At 44.0% G+C, this 15,914-nt stretch overlaps 1 protein-coding gene across 1 annotated transcript in view; it reads left to right on the forward strand.

Moving 5' to 3' along the window:
• Positions 1-15,914, forward strand: part of LOC126160119 (single-minded homolog 2-like) — a 155,613-nt gene that overhangs the window by 10,331 nt on the left and 129,368 nt on the right. Inside the window, exon 2 of the mRNA XM_049916886.1 lies at positions 6,169-7,400. Within this exon, the coding sequence (XP_049772843.1) occupies positions 6,169-7,400 (1,232 nt within the window). The remainder of the gene's footprint in view (positions 1-6,168; positions 7,401-15,914) is intronic.

Genomic DNA, 15,914 nt, shown 5'->3' on the forward strand with positions numbered 1-15,914 from the left:
ATGCATGAGTCATTGGCTCCAGTGATCATGTTGCTGCCAGTGATCATTTAGAAAATTTATTGTGTGATAGATACGTTACATAAAACAGTTTTACTAAAAAAAAACTTTTACAGCTCAGCAAATTACAATTGTATGGTCTGTAGAAAAATTGCCTTTCACCATCAGACATCCCATAAGAACAAATTACTATGCTTGAACATGATAACTATTCAAACACCTGTATCTCAATGTTATTAAACTCCTCTTAAAACAATTGTTGATCCAACAGCGAAGCAGGTGACCGAATTAAAAACTCAGGTGAATGAGCCGGACGCTGTGGCCGAGCGGTTCCAGGCGCTTCTGTCCGGAACCACCCGGCTGCTACGGTCGCAGGTTCGAATCATTCCTCGGGTATGGATGTGTGTGATGACCTTAGGTTAGTTAAGTTTAAGTAGTTCTAAGTCTAGGGGACTGATGACTTCTGATTTTAAGTCCCATTGTGCTTAGAGCCATTTGAACCATCCACTGAATGCAGTAAATAGTTACTTATAGTGGACTGAACTGATATTCCACAACATACACCATAATATTCACAAGTCACAAATTTTGGTTAACGCAATTGTACAGTTGATAATTCTAAAAACGTAGCAATTTTAAAAGAAAACTACACCATAAACGTAAGTAATGGTACCACCAAATAAATTTTAACACGTCAGTATATTATACCGTTGATACTCAGAACACCAACTAGTAATCGGCGCAGTCGTATATAGAGCGAATCCTGCCTATATCATCTGGCAGCCACATCAACACAAAAACTATTATCGACCATACTTATCAGAAAGGATTCCTTCCCTGTTCCAGAGCCATTCGTTACACGCAGATTGGTTTCCAGGTCTTTCAAACAGTGTGGAAAACATCTCGTACTATACCTGTACAGTTCAGTATTAGAAAAGGTACTACAATATGTCACTAACGTATGCACCCAGCGCAAGCAAAATCAAACAAGTACATTGTACATGTTTTTAATGCAATACCAGCAATGGTTACCACTGAATAAACAGAAAAAATAAATGTCACAGTAATGAAACATGGCCTAATGTCACGTGTGCAAATAGTAGTTAATGCAGCGTATATCAACTTCCCTCAGATTAGTAACACGCGCTGGAAGCGGTTATGACTAGAGTACAACAAGTAAAAGAATGCGTTTGCAATCCAGGTGTTTATCCAAATCTCACGTGTGCTTTAAATCTAGCAACTGCTTCAAGAACTACTACAGTGCTTGGCAGTAAGAAGCTATTACCTGAGATGACTATCATTACGCAGTACCTGAATCAATGACCTTCTAACATCGTCATGGTAGACAATTTCTACACGTCTTATTCGTTCACAAACTTAAATGCTCTGTACGCTCGTGACTAATATCCGACATCCAGTAAGACAGAGCTCGGTGCCTTCCGTCTAGAGCCAAGTAAACAACTTGTCTGAGCTGACCGTGTATACATCGAGACGCGCACTCGGTGCTTACTCGCCATCACCGTCTCAAGACACTGCTGTTCTTCTCGCGCTACGTTGGTACAGATAAAGCCTCACTTCACTCAGAGAAGTCACGTCAGCATCTACTGAGAGTACTGGTAACATAAGTACAGTGCCGAACATAGCACTCTGTTGTTATATTATTCTCTCGTTAATGTTGAAAGAAAAGTATAAAATATTGAACATAACTATGTGTTTGCTGTAGTCATTTTATACAAGCGAAACAGTTGATTACATAGAAGGTAAAAAAAATAATTGTCAAACTGCTGAGGTCATCTGTCCCTAAGCTTCCTCACAAGACGCCTCAGAACGCGCGGCTACCCCACACGGCTAAAATAAAAAGAAAAGAGTTAAGTCAAATGGTCACTGTTATTATTGATAACAGTTGTAAGAGGCATTTGATGCAAATACAAATGTAATCCACTATAAAACATTTTGCACTGTATACAAAATCCTTGGGAAGCAACACAGGCGAAAAGCTTTGTTCCAAGTTATGATTTTAATTAAAGCTGACAAGGTGAGTGATGGTTTGAATGTGTGTGAATTTATGCATCAAGAAGGATGCACAATACCTGTACATAGATACACAAAAAATACTATTTTCTAAAAGTAGCATCTAAAAATCCCTATATTCATATTTTCATACTGCTGCAATACCTTTAAAAAAAGTCGATTTCAGGGCTAGAGAAGCACAAAAACACACGTGGAAACACCATACAGCACTTGAAAATTTGAATAAATTCCTGAAACTACTCGTATCATGCACATAAAAATGTAACCGGGCAGCTTTTTATTGTTTAAATCACTATTGACGCTTTGTAAAATACACGACTGAACTACAATTTTTACTGAAGACAGTCGATTTCCGCTCAACATCAGACCATCTTCGTGTCTCAGAAAGCAACTCAGCTATGATTTGTCACAGCTGCAATGCCAATAGTAGCTTATAGAATGTTCGAGTACTATTGTTAACTGTCTGTGGGTAAAAGTTATGTCCTGACAACACCAGAGACGTTAAACCCCCTCCCCATTATCCTGTTCTCACATTTTGAAGAAACAAAAGTGAGAACCGGGTGGCTATAATCGCTGAAATGTAACCAGGACGTAAATGTTACTCACAGACAGTTAATAATAATAGTGGAACGTTCTATCAGTCGCACTTGAGCCATCTGGCATTGCTACTGAGAAAATGCATAGCTGAGTTGTTTTTTGAGACCCGAACTTAGTCTGATGTTGGACGGAAATCGATTGTATACAATAAAAATAGTAATATAGCCGTGTATTTCACAATGTATACAATGCACTTCTTCTCTCTCTCTCTCTCTCTCTCTCTCTCTCTCTCTCCTTCTCTTTCTCCCTAGTCAGCAGCCGCTAAGCTGGTTGGTAGAAGCTGGGTCCTCCTCCATAGTTTCTGACTTCTACTGCTCCTCCAATTTTTCTTTTCAACAGACCATTGTGTTGCAGTGTATGGCCTGTCAACTACGCTCTTCTTCTTTTTAGGTGTTTAATGAAGCACCTTCTCTCTCTTGCTCTAATGGAAACCTCCTCGTTCGTGATCATTTCTGTCCGGTTTATTTTCATCATTCTTCTATAACACCATGTCTCGAGTGCAGCGAGTCTCTTCTCCTCTCTTTCTCCTATCGACGAAGCTTCGTTGCCGTATGTTTCAATATTCCACACGTAGGTCTTCAGCATTTGTTTCCACTTGTCAAGGGTTAAATTCTTTGTAGTGATTATGGTTTTCTTCTCTTTAAATCATTCTTGACCTGTGAAATTCTGCATACCATCTTTTTGTAGCTTCTTCCATCACTCGTTATTTTACTTCCCAGATAATTAACTTCTTTCACTTCCTCAACTGATCCATTTTTCAAATTTTCCGCAGATTTGCTTTCTTTGTTTCTACTGTAGACATCAACTTTTCTTTTGTGTGTGTTTATTGTCATATGGGATGCCTCCTCCGCTATTCTGTCCACTGTACTCAGGATTTTTTGTAGGTCTCTCTATCTTTCAGCAGTTACTGCTGAATCATTGGTAAATCTCAGCAGGTCACCTTAACTCCCTAAACAGTTACTCCTACGTTTACTGCATGCCTCACCCTGTCGATTGCCTTCTGTTCGTATAGTTTAAATAAGTTTGGGGACAGGGTGCAAACTTTCCGTTCTTCCTTTTGAATGCTAGCTGGTTCCTCTTTGTTACCACAGCGAGCTATTCCGATTTCACGTATGTAGGCGTTATATACAGCATGTTCGGAAATTCCCATTGCGGACTTCTAGGACTTCCAGAGGGAAGTGAGTACATCTACATAATATTCTGAATAGGATTTCATGTCCGGAAACGTACCATTTCCGTTCTACGACGGTTTAATTCAAATATTTAACTCATCCACTTCTGCTTGAGGAATTGAATTGGCGTGACTAAGTACAATTACTAGGTAAAAACTCGAAAGTAAACATCAAGAATCATCCATTTATCACTTAAGCACATTTGTTAGCATTAACACTTAAACATTACGTGTTATATTATTTCAAGTAGAAAAAGAATCCAGCATACTGTACGTACAGAACAGCACTGGTGCATTACAGCACAGCTCAATGTGGCGACTACCAACGTTGTTACAGATATTACACCTACGAAGCATGTTCTGGTACACACTCGCCATCCCACCTGCAGTACCTTAAATTTGTAGTGCAGTGGCCTCAACTTGTTCCAGGAGATCCTCCTCTGCCCGTAAAAGTATCGCAAAGTAAACATTGCCCACGAACCCACAAGAAATTGTTCACGACATCCTGTCTACCCTGTTGTATATCAGGGCAAGCAACTGTGAGACTTTTCTCTTTCCCTCAGCAGACGTGTACGCTTTACGCATCTAAACTGAAACCGTCGTAGAAAGGAAAGGGTATGTTTCCAAACATGATTTCCTATTCAAAATATTGTGTACTCACTCGCCTCTACATGGGCTAGAAATTTGTAACGGGAATTTCCAAACACCTCGTATAAGTCCTCTCTGGCTAAAGCTGATATCTAAACGTCAAATGCTTTGTCAGTATATCTTTTATTTATTTTTTATTTTTGAGTTATCAGTCTACTGACTGGTTTGAAAAAGCCCACCTCGAATCCCTCTCCTGTGCTAACCTTTTCATCTCAGAGTAGCACTTGCAACCTACGTCCGCAGTAATATGCTGGATGTGTTACAATCTCTGTTTTCCTGAACAGATTTTACCCTCTAGAGCTCTCTCTATTATCATGGAAGTCATTCCGTGATGCCTTAATAAATATCCTATCATCCTGACTCTACTTCTTGTCAATGTTTTTCATCTGTTCATTTCCTCGCCGATTCTGCGGAGAACTTCTTCACTGCATACCTTATCAGTCCACATAATTTTCATCATTCTTCTGTAGTACAACATCTCAGATGCTTCGATTCTCTTCTTATCCAATTTTCCTGGAGTCCATGTTTCACTACCATACAATGCTGGGCTCCAAGCGTACGTTCTCCGAAATTTTTTCCTCGATTTACGACCAATGTTTGATTCTGTTATACTTCTTTTGAATGCAATTTTGGACATTGCTAGTCTTTCTTTAAGTCCTCCTTGCTTCGTCCGTCATGCGTTATTTAGCTTCCTAGGCAGCAGAATTACTTAACTTCATATACTTTGATCACCATTGCTGATGTTAAGTTTCTCGCTGTTCTCTTTTCTTCCGTTTCTCTTTACATTCCCTCTCGCCGATTTACTCTCAATCCATATTCTGTACTCATTAGACTGTTCATTGCATTCGACAGATCCTACAATTCTTCTGCATTTTCAGTAAGGACACAACGTCATCAGCGAATCTAATCGTTGATATCCTTTGCCCCTTGATTTTAATTCCGCTCTTGGTCCTTTCTATTATTTCCATCATTGCTTCTTCGCTGTGTATATTGAACAGTAGGGGCGAAAGACTACATCCATGTCTTACACCCTGTTTAATCCGAGCGTTTCTTTCTTGGTCTTAGACTCTTATTATTCCCTCTTGGTTCTCGTACATAGTCTTCATTACCCGTCTTTCCCTATACTCACCTCTGTTTTCCTCATAATTTCGAACATCTTGCACTATTTAACACTGTCGAACACTTTCTCCATGTCGAAAAATCCTTTGCAGATGTCTTAATTTTTCTTCATTATCGCTTCTACTGTCAACATCAACCTCAGAATTGCCCCTCTCGTACCTTTACCTTTCCCAAAGCCCAACTGAACTTCATTAAGTACAACTCCAATTTTCTTTTCCGTTCTTCTGTATATTATTCTTGTCAGGAACTTGGATGGATGAACTGTTAAGCTGATTGTGTGATAATTCTGGCACTTTTAGGCCATTGAAGGCTTCGGAATTGTGTGGACGATATTTTTTCGAAAGTCAGGTAGTGTATCGCCAGACTCCCAGTCAAGATCTACAAATGTTGTGAAGGTACTCTTGCTCTCCTTCAGCTGTTTCCCTATCACTTGCCTCATAAACTCTCCCAAAGGCTGTTCAGAACCGCCTACACAAAAAATTAATGAATCAGTTGCAGGCTTTGGCAGAAAAGTCCTTTTTTGATGAATGAAATTATCCTATTAAGTCACAGGCAGTGGATTAGTAAAGAGGTTATAGAAAACTGTGTTACTATTTCTGTTGCAGATCATGTGGTGCTTCGCAGTGGGAAACAACTGAAACGTTGACGGATGCACTGTCGGGGTTCGTCTTCATGTTGGACGGCAACGGGTGGATCCTGTACATGTCAAATTCGGTATCCAGACACCTCGGCCATTCTGCGGTCGAAATGATGGGCAACAACATACGGAACTACCTGCATGACGACGATATGGCAGTTCTCTCCAACCTTCTCAGACTGCCGGTGCGCGGCTTAACGGATCGGGGCGAACCGTGCCAGATGCTTCTGCGGGTGACCAACTCCCTCCGCAAATGGCGGCCCAGCTGCAAGTCTGGCTGTAGCCGCTACGCTGTGGTGCTGTGCTCCGGCTACCGGAGTCTCTGTCAGCTGACCGAGGCGCCCATCTCCGAGGACAATCGCAGCAGCAACATCCTCCTCTTAGCGATCGGTTATACTCTGCCACACTCCTACCTTCCGCAGTGCGAACTGGAAACGGGAAGCGGGATGCCTGTTCGTAGTTCCCTGACATTTTTGGGACAGAGGTGTTTCATGTTTCGTTCCAGCTTGGGTTTGACCCCTTTCTACGTCGAGGCCGCCGTAAAAGAGCTTACAGGGTACGAGACGTTTACTTTTTCACGTTGCTCGTTGTACCATTTCGTGCATCCGTGTGACATCGAGAGTGTTCGCCGGTCCCACAACGACGTTCTGGCTAAAGGCCATTCTGTAACAGGCTACTATCGTCTTATAGTTCGATCAGGTGGCTGGATATGGATGCAGAGCTATTTCTCTCTAGTTCACGCTGCAAGCACAACGAGGAAAAAGTTCATCCTCGCCGTAAATTACGCAATAAGCGGCGTGGAAAACTCTCGTTTAGGGTCCCATGATGTCAGCTATCCGAATCACTTCCTCTCACTACGTAAAGGACCAGAAATATCCGATAGGGGTAAAGCAATGGAGTTATGTCGTAGAGAAGGGAAGACTCCGTTGAAGTCCACACCTAAGAACGTCAAGTGTTATGGCAATTCTGATCAGAACGCCATTCTTGGAAGTGCAGGGATTCCACAGAACAATGATCACAATACGGCGCTGGCGTATAACTGCGCGGACTCCAATTTCATGAAATCATTAGCGGCCAGAGAAAGCGTCAGGAACGAGCAAACTCATACACTTTGGTCCCAGCCCCAGCGAGAATCAGACGGAATCAGGAGCAACGCTTCTGCAGGACGCATAAGTGTGAACACTGCAGGTCTTAGCGGAGGTACATTGCATCAGAATTTACTAGGCCCCCCTCAAAAACAGGTGCGTCGTGATCGCTGCAGAAAATTCACTAGACACATCGGTCGGATTCCTGGACCGCAAGATTGGAGATTGCAACGCCTTCAACACCAGCCCATGGAATCGTTAACACTGAAGTTCATTTCTGAAGCTACTCCGTTCACCGAAGATGACAGTAACTTAATGTTTGACACAGGCTTGTTAAGCGGCAGGTATGGGTTCCAAGATCGCGGGCGCATTCAAACCACCAGTTTAACGCCAGCGCAGAATCACAATACTGTAATAGATACATACCAGCAGTATCAGTGGACGAACCCCTTTGCAACACCAAGGCTGAGAGCAAGAGAAGACTTCACTCTACGGCAAGTGCCAACGTTGCCTTGCAGAAAAGGCAACGCACTGATGGGCCATGGCAGTTCACAAGTTGTACCAAGCTGTCGCGACACGCGAAACCGAGCGCTGCTCCCCGCTCAGCCTCTTAATTCCGAAACGAAATATCCCCAGCAAGCTGAGGACTGCTCTTCTGGATCCCTAACTAGGAGTACACGTAAAGCTCCCATGTCATTGTGTCGTTTTCAAAGTGGATTTTAACCCAGCAAAGCCTCATTTCAAATATTGCTCTCGTCTTTGCGTAATGCTGTCACGTGTCTGTGGGAAACTACATGAACAGTATGACACATTAGATTTCAAAGTGATGTGAAAGACGAATATCTGTACAGGATTTCGACATTTCTCCAGTGCTCGGTTGTATGAGAACTTTGCCCAGAGCGAAGACTGGTAGGAGAATCAATGTAGTACCAGCTGACAGTTTAGTGTAGCGTAGGTTGCACAGGCTGCAACAGTGTTGCTGCTTCCATTCACCAGTAAACGCAGAAAATTCAGAGTGAAATGTGAATAAATATTTTAGAAAAATGGTGGTCTTAAGAATGATAAAAGTAAGAGGTTACAACTATGTTTAGGAAGTTTAAAACGATGAGTCACTTATGACGTAAATATGACTGTGGACCTAAGTGTAGGAAGTTTAAAACGATGAGTCACTTGTGAAGGAAATTTGACTGTAGAGCTGTGTGCTACTAATAAGGTAACTCTTTGCGCAGTTCATCGCCATGAGGATATTCATAGTGCCTTATCATTAGTACAACACCTATTTGCCATCAGTGTGTTCATATGTTGCAAGCGTGTGTCTGTATAAGTATTACCTGAAAACTGTATTTATTATTTTGTCAATATGGAAAATGTTCAACTTCTGTAATAAAATGGTGGTGCATTTGTAATCCAAAACAAATAAATAAAGAATTTTGTTGTTATTGCCAATTGCACTTTCAATAAGAGTACCAGTGTAATGAGACGACGTACACTTGAAACTTTCCTCAAAATTTTGAGTGTATTTTTGTTTAGTGAATAGGTGTGGGTCGCTTATGTTACCTGAACCTTTGGATTTTATTAATTGTAGACATAAATATCATTGGGCCGTTTACTGCCCTCACAGATAGTCGCTTGCATAGTGTGTGTAACTGTATTGTTTCAGAACACTTGTGGATAAGTAAGTTTTCTTCATCAGTATTTCTAGGTAATCTACACAGTTTTGTATCATAACCTACGTAAGTATTCTTTGTGTATCAACTGATGTGTAAGCCTTAATATTTCAAAAGTCGTTCAAGGCTTCTTTTTAAGTTGCAGCAGACGAAAGGGAACGATTTTTATTTATATTTAACAGGCATATAACAACTAGACATTTGCTATACATTTTAACAGTATTGGGGAGCTGATGAAAAGCGGAATACAATGATATAGCGTTTATTATATCTTTCAGGAACATTCTTATGGAAACGTCCAATAAATGTGTATAGGCTCCTGGTATAGTTCTGATGTCTGTGCCTGCTCATTAAATAGTAGAGTTCTCCAAGTTACCTGAGAAATTTCGATTCGTTACATACATAAGGTATACGTAAAAGACTGATAAAAGCGAAAGCATTTCGTAGAGATTTAACAGTAGTCGGAAGACAGATGACGGAACCCCTCTCTTCACTGTTTCATATGTAAGAAACTACGAGAAGCACATTTGGTAAAATCATTCCATTCGCCTCTAGTTTCCAAGAAACCACTCAGTATTAGGACATTGGACTCATACATGGAAAAGGTGAGTCATCTCTCCATAGGCACACCGTGTTTTCCCGAATAACGCTTCATGCAAAACTAGGACGTTTGTTCTAAAAGAGACAATACTTCGATCTCTAATAACTTGCATATCGACTGTCATCATACTCAGCTTTGCTGTTTCTTTCGAAGTTGTCCGGGATACAGCAAGTGTAATCTGTTCCTACGAGTGGACTAATTCACTTGGGGAAGAGGATATTCAACACAAAGATTGTCTTGTGGATCGTCGGCTGCTGAAAAAAGGATGCAGGCAGCACTTTTGAGGTGATACATTTCAGTGTACGTTATTCTGCTGCAACTAGGTTCGACATAGAGGCATCTTCTCAGAGAATTAACAGCTGAAAGTGATATAAACCACACGGCTATGATTAGAGTGTACCTGATACTGAACCCGGTGTAAACAGGTGAGATTAAAGTGTGGTACGACATCGTCCAGCACACAGTCTGCGGGATTAAGACGTTACACCAAAATTAATCGCAGGAGAAGACATCGTCCTTTAATAGTAGTTTCTAGTGGTGTACAAAATTATTTAATACAACCTGTCAAAGCCGTGGAGCACCGTTAAAGAATGCATGAATTAAAACTTTCTTGTGCAATACATTACAGTGTGGAGAAGTAGTTCACAGGTGAATAACCGGATGTCAATGTCTAACATCCATAGTATTTTGGTAAACGACCGTGATGCCACAGTCTGTGGGATGAAGACGCTACACCAAAGTTAATCGCAGGAGAAGTCATCGTTCTTTAATAGTAGTTTCTAGTTGTGTAAAATATTATTTAATACAACCTGTCAAAGCCGTGGAGCGCCGTTAAAGATTGCATGAATTAAAACTTACTTGTGCAATACATTACAGTGCGGAGAAATAGTTCACAGGTGAATAACCGGATGTCAATGTCTAACATCCATAGTATTTTGGTAAACGACCGTGATGCCACAGTCTGTGGGATGAAGACGCTACACCAAAGTTAATCGCAGGAGAAGTCATCGTTCCGAATCGGACTGTGATCGGCACTCGACTGCATTCAGCTCGTCTGGGCTACTGTTACTATATTCGAGGCTGTGGTTTTTTTTTTAGGTGGAGGGGAGGGGGGTTGGAGGGTGATCTTATTTCTCTCAAACTGGTACTTTGTTCGTAGGGAGGTTTGGTGACAGTACTGGTATTTACCTCATGGTCGATTTAAACCTCCTAAAAGCCTATCTGGAACTGCTGGTGTTGCTACCTTATTTTGGTTTTGGAAGTTTTCACCTTGGTGTTTTGTTGTAGCCGTGTGTTTAGGCCCGACTGTTTGGTCTTAGCGCTTAGTCTGCCAGTCCTCCTTTGGGCGGAGCGAACTTTACCATTTTGATGCTGTCGTAGTCAACTGGTCGATTGTCTTCTCCCGCAGGTGTCGTCAGTATTGATTCTCTGGTTAATTCTGGTTCGTCTGTACTGCTTTGGAGACCGTCCAGTTCAGCGCTCTTCTCCCTGGGTTGTCTGATGTTGTAGCTGACTCTCTGTCACGGAAGACTTGGATGCAGTGTTGATGCACACATCGGCTTGTGCTGCTCGTGATTCTGTCGGATGTCTGTGGTATGTTGCCAATTGTAGGTTCCAGGTCACCTCCATAGCTGTTCTGTGTGAAGTGCCATCCAGATTCTAGCTTCCGCTTCCTCCAGTGTGGAGTAGGTGTGATCGGTTTTGGTTTGCAGTCTCTTCGATGTCTCTTCCGCCTTTCACCGACCACGCTCCGTCCTCTCCACCACTCTCACTGGAGTGTGCTGGTAAAGGAGGGGGGGGGGAGGAGGATGGCATTCTGTGAGTCAGCTCACGGGGGGGGGGGGGGGGACGTCGCGCCGATTCACCTCTCAGCTGTTGTGCCGTACTCGTTATACTAATGACCGTTTAAACCGTTCAAGAAGCGCGGCGCTTTTATCTCTCCCCACTCCTCCTTCAGCCGCCCGCGCCGAGCTTCATCCCCGTAACTACTCCCACTGACACTTTGCTGCTTGCTACGTTCACGTCCAGGTATGCCTGCTCGTGGCACCTCTCGCTAGCCCTCTACGTGCCCCTGAAGTCATTTCCGTGTGGGATGTCTCCTTCAGCTTTTTAATCAGACTATTCGCGGGTTCACAAGCCTTGCTAAGGGTGTATCCAATATCGCGATTGGTTAACGGTTTCCTTACTCTAATGTGCCTAGATTCATTAATGACACGGTATCGGAAGGTTGTACTTCTGTTTCAGAATCTTTGTACGATCGCAGTCCATTCCATGTGATTTCGGCAAGCAATGTATGGCGCCTGGCGACTTGTAGGCTAGGTCATCAGCCTACTGACTGGTTTGATGCGGCCCGCCACAAATTCCTTTCCTGTGCTAAACTCTTCATCTCAGAGTAGCACTTGCAACCTACGTCCTCAATTATTTGCTTGACGTATTCCAATCTCTGTCTTCCTCTACAGTTTTTGCCCTCTACAGCTCCCTCTAGTACCGTTGAAGTTATTCCCTCATGTCTTAGCAGATGTCCTATGATCCTGTCCGTTCTCCTTATCAATGTTTTCCACATATTCCTTTCCTCTCCGATTCTGCGTAGAACCTCCTCATTCCTTACCTTATCAGTCCACCTAATTTTCAACATTCGTCTACAGCACCACATCTCAAATGCTTCGATTCTCTTCGGTTCCGGTTTTCCCACAGTTCATGTTTCACTACCATACAATGCTGTACTCCAAACGTACATCCTCAGAAATTTCTTCCTCAAATTAAGGCCGGTATTTGATATTAGTATACTTCTCTTGACCAGAAATGTCTTTTTTGCCATAGCGAGTCTGCTTTTGATGACCTCTTTGCTCCGTCCGTCATTGGTTATTTTACTGCCTAGGTAGCAGAATTCCTTAACTTCATTGACTTCGTAACCATCAATCCTGATGTTAAGTTTCTCGCTCTTCTCATTTCTACTACTTCTCATTACCTTCGTCTTTCCTCTTTTAACTACAAAATCTTATTTTTCACATCCGTTCAATGCGACGGCCTTACACCACCTTGTTGGGCGGGTCTGTATGCCTGCACAGGACCTCTCTACTGATCGACGTCGGAGCCAACGTCATGATGCATCAATAACCTCCCCGTCATCCACATTGTGCTTCCTGCGTAGAGTAAACCCAAACAGATGAAAGTAGGAACGTGAAAGATCAGGACTGTAGGGTAGACGAGGAACAACAATGTAGTGAAGCTTAATGATCTGCTGTAGGGTCCACAGATTTGTATAAGACTTTGAGGACACGGAACAGGAGAAGTTCCTTTGCATTTGTATTGTAACGAAGATGTTGAAGTTGTTTCTTCAGTTTCCTGAGGATTGCACACTACACTTCAGAGTTGAACGCTGCACCGTGAGGGAGGAAGTCAAACAGAAAAATCCCTTCACAGGCCCAGAAGATTGTCGCCATGATTTTATCGGCTGAGGGTCGGCTTTGAACATTTTCTTCGGTGGAGACGTAGCGTGGCGCCATTCTTTTTGACTGCCTTTCACCTCTTGTTCGAAGTGATGAACCCGTGTTTCACCGCTTGTGACGATATTGGACAACAGATAGTCACGATCGGGAATTCTGCACAGATGGTTCTTTGTTGCTCTTTAGGGCCGTCTGTTAGGAGGCGAGAAACCCAGCGGTGGACGCGTGTGTCGGTGCTACCAACAGGGACATCAAGTTGAGCAGTGAGATGTTTTATTGTGATCGTCGATCTCCTCGAATAAGAGTATCTACACGTTCCAACACTGCAGGATTCACAGCAGTGTGCGGGCGGCTGGCAGGCGGGGCATCGGATAGGTTTGCGCGACCTTGTTGCAATGTGGCAAGACATATGAGGGGTGTTCAGTAAGTGTTGCAACTGACAATTCACAATGCTTCACAATTTTATCGATGTAAGCTCACAAGGTTGAACAATAACGACGCCAGTCAAAGTCTCCTAATTTGGGCAAACAAAAGTTCACATCTACTTCTCCACAAAGGTTCGTGATAACACACACACACACACAAACACTAGTAACAGTGCAATTCAGAGACGAAGACGTAATCTTCAACGGTCGCTGTACACGAGGTCGGCATCCAGCGTGAACTGAACTTCGGGGTTGGTTGTAGTCCCTAAATACCTGTCTCCAGCCAATCAGGTTTTGGCGTAGTGATACTTCCTGCAGGCCGTGGCCCCAGCACTCCCTGCAGGAAATAGTGCTCGGAATGTCTGTTTCCATTATCTTGTATGTAAATAGCCGGTGTTTACCATGGTGCATTTGGTACGCCTTGGGCATAGACAACATCGTCCTTTGTAGTGTAATATGAGTTGCCGGCCGTCAGGGTCTACCTTGGCTCCGGGATAACAGTAAGTAATACAACATGGTTTCTTCTCGTCCACCTGCGCTTGAAAAAATGAGTAATTTTTCACAGAGCATCGTAGAATATTCCCTCTTCAGCTCCTATAGTTTCATGAAATTCCGATAATGACAGCGCTTGACATAGGGTCTAAAATGGTGTCAGTAATGGATGTGATTTTCAAGCAGAGAGCTGTCATTGAGCATCGAAGTTATTCATAACAAAAGCAAGGTAACTCGTTGGGTGAGGCGTCGCCCAACGACTTGCCGTGCTTTTCTTCACTGACAGGTCTCCGCAAATATTCAGTATACTCTTATGACCATCTTCGATGCTACGGGTTTCCGCCAAAGGTTGCTGAATGACAGCTCTCTGCTTCAAACGCACCTCCGTTACAGACATAAGTCTGAAGTATACGTCAAGCTCTGCCACTATTGAAATTCAATGAAACTACAGGAGCTGAAGAGGGAATATTCCACAATGTCCCACGAAAAATTACAGATTTTTTGCAACCGCAGTTGGACGAGAAAAAATATGTGTTTGCATAACTTACCGAACGCCTCTCATGTGTCTTCCCACATTGGCACGTATTTGATAGAGTTCGTAATAACATACAGAATTTTGGAGCTCGTTCAAGGACGTGTTCTGAGTATTTTGGTTCCAGAGACTATCAGGCTCCAGTGGTTCATTACTCAGTGATGTCATACTGTATGATTTATTACTCAATTTATTTTTGTATACGTACTGCACTGAAAATACACTCCTGGAAATGGAAAAAAGAACACATTGACACCGGTGTGTCAGACCCACCATACTTGCTCCGGACACTGCGAGAGGGCTGTACAAGCAATGATCACACGCACGGCACAGCGGACACACCAGGAACCGCGGTGTTGGCCGTCGAATGGCGCTAGCTGCGCAGCATTTGTGCACCGCCGCCGTCAGTGTCAGCCAGTTTGCCGTGGCATACGGAGCTCCATCGCAGTCTTTAACACTGGTAGCATGCCGCGACAGCGTGGACGTGAACCGTATGTGCAGTTGACGGACTTTGAGCGAGGGCGTATAGTGGGCATGCGGGAGGCCGGGTGGACGTACCGCCGAATTGCTCAACACGTGGGGCGTGAGGTCTCCACAGTACATCGATGTTGTCGCCAGTGGTCGGCGGAAGGTGCACGTGCCCGTCGACCTGGGACCGGACCGCAGCAACGCACGGATGCACGCCAAGACCGTAGGATCCTACGCAGTGCCGTAGGGGACCGCACCGCCACTTCCCAGCAAATTAGGGACACTGTTGCTCCTGGGGTATCGGCGAGGACCATTCGCAACCGTCTCCATGAAGCTGGGCTACGGTCCCGCACACCGTTAGGCCGTCTTCCGCTCACGCCCCAACATCGTGCGCCCGCCTCCAGTGGTGTCGCGACAGGCGTGAATGGATGGACGAATGGAGACGTGTCGTCTTCAGCGATGAGAGTCGTTTCTGCCTTGGTGCCAATGATGGTCGTATGCGTGTTTGGCGCCGTGCAGGTGAGCGCCACAATCAGGACTGCATACGACCGAGGCACACAGGGCCAACACCCGGCATCATGGTGTGGGGAGCGATCTCCTACACTATCCGTACACCACTGGTGATCGTCGAGGGGACACTGAATAGTGCACAGTACATCCAAACCGTCATCGAACCCATCGTTCTACCATTCCTAGACCGGCAAGGGAACTTGCTGTTCCAACAGGACAATGCACGTCCGCAGGTATCCCGTGCCACCCAACGTGCTCTAGAAGGTGTAAGTCAACTACCCTGGCCAGCAAGATCTCCGGATCTGTCCCCCATTGAGCATGTTTGGGACTGAATGAAGCGTCGTCTCACGCGGTCTGCACGTCCAGCACGAACGCTGGTCCAACTGAGGCGCCAGGTGGAAATGGCATGGCAAGCCGTTCCACAGGACTACATCCAGCATCTCTACGATCGTCTCCATGGGCGAATAGCAGCCTGCATTGCTGCGAAG

This window comes from Schistocerca cancellata, chromosome 2, assembly GCF_023864275.1.
Source record: "Schistocerca cancellata isolate TAMUIC-IGC-003103 chromosome 2, iqSchCanc2.1, whole genome shotgun sequence".
NCBI classification, from domain to species: Eukaryota; Metazoa; Arthropoda; class Insecta; order Orthoptera; family Acrididae; genus Schistocerca; species Schistocerca cancellata.